The sequence below is a fragment of the Mirounga leonina genome, unplaced genomic scaffold (genome assembly GCF_011800145.1).
Source record: "Mirounga leonina isolate KUSES-001 unplaced genomic scaffold, KU_Mleo_1.0 Mir_418, whole genome shotgun sequence".
Lineage (NCBI taxonomy): Eukaryota > Metazoa > Chordata > Mammalia > Carnivora > Phocidae > Mirounga > Mirounga leonina.
Window position 1 is genome coordinate 15,145,308 of NW_023270739.1, and position 9,072 is coordinate 15,154,379.

Here is a 9,072-nt window from a genome sequence, read left to right on the forward strand (position 1 = left end):
TATTCTGAGATGAAGATGGTATGGAGGGAAGCAAATGATACTGTGACTTTTATAGGGCTGGCCATAGGCCAAAGATGCAAACTGATGGCCTGTGGTGATTCAGAGAGCAGATGTGTTTTGTGGAGCCCATGGTATGTTTTTTTAAAAAATTGAGTGAGTTACCAACATTGAAAAATTATAAGTTTTTACATATATAAAAATATATTCTGCTTCTCCTGAAAATCCAGAAAAATCTGTCTACACTGGGCCTACCTGCCCTCATGGCAACGTAAGGCATGGTCTGAGAAGTGGCTGGATGTATACTCCCAGCATACCCCTCCTTGGCCCTTTCTCTCATTTCTGTTATCTGCAAGCCCCCCAGAAGCATTTGCTTTGATTCCTCCTTTTGCAGATGAGGCTGTGGTTTAGGAAGAGTGTGTCCTGGTACCGAACATGGCCAGCATCCTCTTTGCCCCTTGCCCACAGCTTGAGCACAAGGAATAGGAATCTTGCTAAGACTTGTTACGCCCTGGCACTGTTTCTGCCACACAGTAGAACTCATGCAGTAGACCCCCTTCCCCTTCCCATTCCACACTTCCCACCTCCTGGTTTTTCCTCTTTTCTACCTTCTAATGAGGTAGAAATCTAGGAAATCTCTGTTGCACAGGTAGTGAGATTCAGGCTCCTAGAGGTGTTTTTTTAAAAAATATTTTTTTATTTTCTGAACTCCCCAAATCTGAACATCTTTCCCCCTCCCCCAGCATGAAAAGGGCTGTTGTTAACTGCTCTGGGACAATTGGAACTATTGTGGATACCTGTTTCCTAGCACTGCTGTAATAAAGAATCACAAACAGGATGGCTTAAACCAAATTGTTTTCTCCCAGTTCTGGCAGCCAGAAGTCAGAAATCCAGGTGTCAGCAAGATTGGTGCCTTCTGGAGGTTCTGAAGGAGAATTCCTTTCATGTCCTTCTTTGAGCTGCTGCTGGTTGCTGTAATCCCTGGCATAGCTTGGCTTGGAAAGCCCCCCACTGCCGTCCCTGCCTCCATCATCACGTGGTGTTCTTCCTGTGCACCCATGTCTGTTTCTCCTTCTGATCAGGATGCTCGTCATATTGGATTATGGCCTCACTCTAACAACCTCAACGTGATTGCACCTGCAAAGACCCCATTTCCAAATAAGGTCACATTCATAGAATTCACAGACAGTTGGGACTTCAACATATCTTCTTGGGGGACACAATTCAACCCATTAGCCTCAAACTAGCTTTCTGACCTATAAAATGGAGGTAATAATAGCATCTGTTAGATACAGTTTGTGTGAAGACTGATTGACCAACATATCTAGGCCTTCACACAGTGCTTCCAACAGAAGCATGTTCAGCCTTTTACCTCCCTTGCCATATCTTTTCCTTCCTCTTAGGCACTCAGGTCCTTGGCTTCTTTGTCATTTCTGTTTGTTCAGTATAGAAATGTGAAACAAACAAATAATCCATATATTACCCGATTTCATTCTTTCTACCATTAATTTTGAAGGTAATATTGAAGTGCATTCTTTTAAACTAATATGTTTACCTTTTGCTCTGTCTCCAGGAAAGATTCAGACTCCAGTGGCATGTAAAAGCCTGCTTTATGCCCACCCACACACGGTCCCCAGGTCTCCTGTTGTGAGTGCAGCTTCAGAAGAAGAGAGTCATGGAGAAGCCAGTTCCTCCCAGACACCATCCAATCAATTCGATGAGACCCTACTGATCCTCACTGTCAGACGAGAAATTAAGAGAGCCAGAGGAGCACCCCGTGAGGCCTGGAGCAGTCCAATTTTGGCAAAGCATGTGACAAAAAAACTTATTAGATCCCACTCAGTCACTCCTTTGCACCTGGAGGCTGCAGGCACACGCATCAATAGGCACGTGAGACTTCAGAACCAGCCCTCCTGCAATTCCAGGGGAGATTCTGCCCCACTTGGTAAGGATCACTTTGTGGTTCTTGTGTGTGTGTTTTTTTTAATTAATTAATTTATTTTAGAGAGAAAGAGCACAAGTGGGAGGAGCAGAGGGAGAGAATCTCAAGCAGACTCCACACTGAGTGCAGAGCCTGATATGACCCTGAGATCATGACCCAAGCTGAAACCAAGAGTCAGATGTTTAACCGACGGCACCACCCAGGCGCCCTGACTTTGTGGTTCTTAATTCCTTGTTTCTCTCTTCAATTGGTCACATTTTGTTTTTAAATTAATATAAACAGTAAAATTACTAACTCAATGGCAGATCCTATTCTAGAAGGTTCTATAAGAGCTGTATCAGTCAGTCTTGAATGGAAGTCTACTTATTGTCAAGTATTGTTTTGGAGGAGAGAACAAGTGTGATTTGATGACAAGTAATGTGAGATGATTCAGGTATTGCACCAGATAATAATGATGATGACAATTATTGCTATCATGATCATTCCAGCCCTCATTTAATTAGCTCTCACCATGTGCCATACAATGCACTGAGCATTTCATATTATTTTATGAAACCCTCCCATAACACTGTTAGGCAGGTAATGTCATTATCCCCATTTTACAGGTAAGGAAACTGTGAATTCATAGTACAGAATAATGTATATGACGACAAAGTGTCTCAAAATTGCTCCTAGGAGGAATGAGTAAAAATAAGGAAATGGACCAGAAGGAATGAGCTTTGAAACCAGGGACATCAGGGCTCAAATCTCTACCTTCTCCCATTTCTGTTCAGTAGCCATGATCAGTCTTATACATGTTCTTTGAGCTCAATATTTTCATCTGCAAACTAACAACAATTAACTGCCTTGAAAAGATGTTGTAATTAGAGGATTGATATAAATGAAGTTCACTGAACACAGCAGGGCCCAAACAGCAGTGGGGAAGATGGTGGTGGTGTTTATGGTGCTGTTGTTCAGACTGAGGTAAGAATATGTGAGGAAACAATGTATATTCCAGATGCTCTAGAACTGTCATGTAGAAGGATTAGATTAATTTTACATAACTTTTTTTTGGAAAATTTTGGTAGATTTCACTTCATATGTTTATGCAGTTTGTTGGAATTGACCAATAGAATAAAGAGACAGATTTTTACTCAATACAAAGGAGAATTTTCTTTGAACTAGAGGAGAATGTCCTGCTTGGACTAGAAGTGGCAAAGGAGGGGCTGGTAGACCTGCTACCAAAGATGCTCATTCAGAGATTGCTTCATTTCTGGGAAGCCAGGCTTGAGGATGGGATGCTGAGGATGCTGGTTGGTTAACTTTTTTTTTTTTTTTTTTTTTGTCTTACTATGTATAAGACAATGTGCTAAAATCTGAACATACATCTTCAGTTTTGATCCATATGGCCATTCTCTTAGACAGGAACTGCTATTTTCCCATGCTTTAGATGCAGAATCTGAAGCCCAGGAGGATTCTGTAACTTTAGGGCTGGAGCCAGTATTCAAGCCTTCCGTTTTGACTCCAGGTCAGAGTATACCTATACTGATTTTAAACATGACGATAACAGGGCGCCTGGGTGGCTCAGTCGGTTAAGCAGCTGCCTTCGGCTCAGGTCATGATCCTGGAGTCCCGGGATCGAGTCCCGCATCAGGCTCCCTGCTCAGCGGGGGGTCTGCTTCTCCCTCTGCCCTCTTCCCTCTCATGCTCTCTGTCTTTCTCTCTGTCTCAAATAAATAAATAAAATCTTAAAAAAAAAATGACGATAACAGCTCTTGGGTATTGAGCACTTACTATTTACTAGATGCTTTACTTTTAGCATGTTCTTCTCTCAGATACTTAACTAGTTTGCTTTTTCTCTTCAAGTCTTTATTGAAATTGTCACCTACATGTGCATTATTTTTCTACTTTGGATTTATTACCAGCTGATGCTCACTCAGTTCTTCATTTGCTTCTTTAGTCATCTACTTTCCCATCCCCACCCCCTCTCTCACTAGAATTAAGCTCTGTAAGTGCAGGGACATTACTTGCTTTATGCGTCTCTGGATCTCCAGTGTCTAGAATACTGGCAGACATATAACAGACAAATCTTAATGAATGAATAAATAAATGAACAAACTTAATCCTATTAGTGACCTTGTGAAGTAAGTAATACAATCCTCATGGTTCAGGTAAGGACAAAGAGGCTTAGGCCAGGTGATGTGCCAGGATTGGAATCTATGATGGTCTGACACCAAAGCCTTGTTGATTCCATTACACCACACTCCCTAAGAGAGTGTTACAAAATGCATCATTACTGAATTGCATTCAGGGAAGGAATTCCTATTCTTTGCTTATGACAGAGCCTTGACCCGTCTTGACCTGTCGAGGTTACATTCTGTTGCTCCAAATTCCAGAACCACATCCATGTTCTCTTATGGAATTCCCTTGCACTGATTATTGATAGCAATGAATTTGTTATCTGCCATGGCTGCAAATCCAAATCAACAAATATCTACTAAGCATCTAGTTTTCAGAAAGTTAGTGTGTTTGGCATTCTGAAAGGTTTTACTTACTTGGAGATATTGAAATGCCATTCCACCTTTATTTCCAGGAAATAATTCTTATACTGAAAAATGAAAGTCACTAAGAGTTTTTCAGTGTTTGATTTGGGTATGTTGAGTATGTTGGGTATGTTGAGCGTGTAGTGGGAGATGCCCGATACATACCAGGACAGTATGTAATGAGCTAATTGAATTGCCTGGATATAGACTGGCTGTTTGACACCCGCCATAAGGAAGGTACTGTGCATTTTTAATCTCATGCATATTTTTTGAAATGTGAATGCTCTTGTAGATTGCTCCAAATATTCTTTATATCTACATGCTATTCAAAGCCCTTTAAAACTTGTGGAAAGTGATTTAAAGCACATAAATTTTCTTAATTTACTACTGAAGAATTAGACTTTATGTAGGTCAATGGGTATAATTTCTCAGGGAAAAACTATACAGAAGGAGATAAATAAATAAATAAATAAATAAATAAATAAATAAATATATATATATACACACATATATATATTCTTTTACAGTATTGACCATATTGTAAAAAATCTCAACTTTTACATAAAAATTATTTGACTGGGCAAATAAAGAAAAACATCAAATTGATTATTAGTATTAGTGTGTATGTATGTATTGGGTAGATCTGGATCAGATTAATTCCCTGATTGTTTTAATTTTCAGCTGGTTGAAATTTGTAATAAAAACTTGGGTGTTTAAATTATCAGTTGGAAGTCTACATGGGCCGTGGATCCGTTTGCTTTGCCCACTCTCTAATTCCACTTTATTTTCCAAATTTTTCCCTGGTTTAGAATCTGTGGCCCTATTTTCGTCACCAATTCTTCTGTTTCCCTCCCTTGAGCCGTTTTGAACAGCTTTCCTTGACATGAAAAGTATTATGAGGGTCTGTAAAAATGATTTTTTGGAGAGGGTGCTTTTAAACAACAGGAAGAGAATAGATAGCTTTTTATTTTCTTAAGGCAATGCCAGGGAAGCAGGCAAGGGGAATGTCCGGGGCTTCTCTCTCTCTCTCTCTCTTTCTCTCAGCACATTGCAAATGTTGATTTCTCACACATCCAGTTATCAGCAGAGATTTTCTGAAAGTCGCGGCAGGGCGGGTGAACTCCGCACACTTCAGGGCCCCCCCTCCCTTGTCTGCCTTCCAGGTCCCGCTGCGAGGCCTTCCACCGCCATCGGCCTCTGCAGGAACAGCCAGACCCCTTTGGCCTCGTCGGAGGTCCCCCGGAGCTCCTCGGAGCCAGAGCGGGAGGACAGGAAGGCAGCCCCAATAGGCGCTCAGGCGGACCCCCATCGCCAAAGCCGGCCCCGGGGCGCGCCCCTAAGTCCGGCTGGAGGAGGCGCAGTTGCCATGGCACCGGAGATGCTCCCCAAGCATCCTCATCCCCCGGGGAAAAGGGGGCCCAGGGTGGACGCCTCCCTCCACGGCAATCTGGCAGGAGCGTCCCTTCCTCTGCTCGCCGGTGCTCCCAGCCATCATCTCCCCTCAAAGAGGCTAATCAAGGTTTGCTCTTCTCCCCCCGCCCGCCCACGCCAGCGTTTCCATACGGTTTGTTCACAGGCCCCTCCTAGGCCGGGGGTGAATGCTCACTTACATTGACCGCTGCGAGGGAATTGTCTGCGGGTGCTGCCCATCTTCAAATCAATGCCTGCCCAGGACAACAGAAAAGGCCTCAGATGTACTGGTTTCCACAGAACCATTGTTAGGCTTTTGTGAAGCGGTTTTGAACCTAATAAATAATGTCAAAAGTCTCTATCGCAGCCAAAAATGTTCCTTTTGAAGCATTTCTAATAGTATTTTTGTTCTGCGGTGTCTCCGAGTGTCACAAAGAATTTGTGTCTCACAATGGGGATGGGGTACATCGCGTGCCACTTCGCAATGTGCCTGTGGGGATCGGACCCCTTTTTGTTTTGCTCTCCCAGGTAAACGGTTTCATTTGCCAACTTGAGCTTTGGTTGAAGGATGTTTTCTAAGGGCCTTTTGAATCTCTAAACAGAGGTTTGGGAAACATAATTGAATGTCTGTAATTTAATAGTTAACATGAAATTTGATTACTCCTGATGTGCCTAGGGGAATTCTTCAGACTATATTAGGGTTTTTATGTCAGAAACCTGAAGCTGGATCCTCCTTTGAGGTCCTGAGACACTTGGAACTCATTTTAATGCAAAAGAGATACTGAGTTTTCTTACTTTGGAATAAAAAAACAAAACAAAACAAAACACTGGAGAACCTTAGGTAACATTCTATCAAATTGGTCATTTTAGGCAATATTTTTTACTTCAGTTAATGTAGGTTCAACAGCAGCTTTTTACCATGATTTAATGCAGAGACTAATTTTAACAAATGATCTTATGTGTTTTTAGTGTACTATTCTTTTTTTCAGCTTTGAAAGAGAAACACAACCAACGAAACCAATACATCCATGTGTAATTTTTCATTCAAGTTCCTTGCAATTTTTTTCCCAGGCTTGGATCCAGAAAGTCCGATAAAGGGTGTTTATAAATCCTACTGCATTTTCCCCCATTCAGGTCAAATTAATATATACAGCATGCCCATATTGAAGACTTACCAGCAAGTCTACAAGTCCAAATTTAAGTCTCAAAGTTTTAATAGGAATGAAATGTTTTAACTAGTAACTGCTTAACATTTAGAAGTCTGTTTAGTCCTTTGAGGATGATTTGATTTCTTAGCATTCCCTAGGGGGTAATGCACTTTAAAGAATAACAACAACAAAAGATCCCCAAGCTTTAGAGCATTCCTTCCTTCAGACTATGATTTTATAATAAATATGTTTTTATTATTTATTTATTAACATGATTTTATTGTAAGAGAACAAACAGGTTATCAGGGGTGGTTCTATAGTTCCCTGAGGGGATGGTGGCATCTGAACACTGGTGTGCACATGACAATCCTAAGTTCAACTTCATGCCATTTGGTTGGAGAGAAATGTGTGGGTAAACTCATGGCTTTATGTGAAATTTTGATGCCGGGGTATTTTAATTTGCTATAATTATGAGTTAGCACGACTGATATTTTTTCAGTTACCGAACCTATTGCTTTGCTTGAAGTGATTCTAAAACAACTAACCAGAAATCTGTAGTGGTCAATTGCAGGAGGGGGAAATGTTCTTAATATAGTAAATAGATTCTCTCATCTGTAGAAGTGCAAAATCCTGAATTTACTAAAAGTACAATAGAGAAGAAGTAATTCTATTCATAATTGAGAAAGGGGATGCAAGCAAAAGATGTGAAATATGTGGCATACCATATTTTATCTTTTTTTTTTTTTAAAGATTTTATTTATTTATTTGACAGAGAGAAACACAGTGAGAGCAGGAACACAAGCAGGGGGAATGGGAGAGGGAGAAGCAGGCTTCCTGCCGAGCAGGGAGCCCGATGTGGGACTCGATCCCAGGACCCTGGAATCATGACCTGAGCCGAAGGCAGACGCTTAATGACTGAGCCACCCAGGCACCCCATATTTTATCTTTTTTAAAAATTTATTTTTTAGAGAGAAAGTGTGTGGCGGGGGGTGGGGTGGGCAGGGTCAGAGGAAGAGAGAATCTTAAGCAGGCTCCAGCACAGCATGGAGCGCATCCTGGACCCTGAGATCATGACATGTGCCAAAATCAAGAGTCAGATGCTTAACCCACACAGGCACCCCGATATACCGTATTTTAAAGCAGGTTCCCAAAGTGTGTTCCTTGGAACATTGGAATTAAAAGACACTTTGTGAGATGGGGAGTCTATAGATAGATATGTCTGAGGGATGTGGTCCGGCAAACTCCCTCTTAGAGAGTCACAGTAACATTAAGAATCCCCAGAAATTACATGATAAAAAATCTGATAAACCCTGTTTAGCTTAGTGTTTTTCAATTTTATTTGATCAGGAAATCTTGACTTACTTATCTTTATCTATAATCTTGATTTATTTATGTGTTTGTGGGTGTGTGTAAAGACACACACCGACACACACATATTTTAAAAAATAGCACCTGTCTGTAGCACTAGTGTCCTATGGAACACATGTGAGAAAACTTCACTCCATCTCTATTCTCAATATACCAGAATTCATGTAAACTGGTAGGGTTCAAAGGAAGGATTACTTTTCAAAGGTAGTGAAGAAAGAATCAGAGCTAAAGAAAGCAACCCTTAATAAATACCTCCAGGACCCCATTCTTCCTTGGAGGAATGTAACTAGCTGTTCTGGTTATTTTTTCTCATTTTGGGTGCACCTGATTGGGAGAAGGTTAGTCAGTCCAGCCATGACCATGTTTTTTTTTTTTTTTTTAAAGATTTTATTTATTTATTTGACAGAGAGAGACACACAGCGAGAGAGGGAACACAAGCAGGGGGAGTGGGAGAGGGAGAAGCAGGCTTCCCACCGAGAAGGGAGCCCGATGCGGGGCTCGATCCCAGGACGCTGGGATCATGACCTGAGCCGAAGGCAGACGCTTAATGACTGAGCCACCCAGGCACCCCGCAGCCATGACCATGTTTTGATAGTGATGGATGAGGAGCATTTCCAATGTGACTGTTAGAGTCCTGACTATGGACATTCAAGTTCTTCTGAATGACGACTACTTTTTTTTTTTT

General features: G+C 41.4%; 1 protein-coding gene across 1 annotated transcript; it reads left to right on the forward strand.

Moving 5' to 3' along the window:
* Positions 1–941: 941 nt before the first annotated feature.
* On the forward strand, positions 942–6,076 carry CUNH12orf42 (chromosome unknown C12orf42 homolog). Its single transcript, XM_034987244.1, has 3 exons — positions 942–1,185; positions 1,571–1,942; positions 5,625–6,076. Exons 1-3 carry the CDS (start codon positions 942–944, stop codon positions 6,074–6,076), a joined length of 1,068 nt encoding a protein of 355 aa, XP_034843135.1.
* Positions 6,077–9,072: the final 2,996 nt, after the last annotated feature.

Excerpts from the sequence above, each read along its gene's own strand:
- CUNH12orf42 (XM_034987244.1), top strand. The coding sequence starts at position 942 with ATGTCCTTCTTTGAGCTGCTGCTGGTTGCTGTAATCCCTGGCATAGCT. Across the intron at positions 1,186-1,570 it reads ATTCATAGAATTCACAGACA|GAAAGATTCAGACTCCAGTG; the intron begins GTTGGGACTTCA and ends CTCTGTCTCCAG. Across the intron at positions 1,943-5,624 it reads GGGAGATTCTGCCCCACTTG|GTCCCGCTGCGAGGCCTTCC; the intron begins GTAAGGATCACT and ends TCTGCCTTCCAG.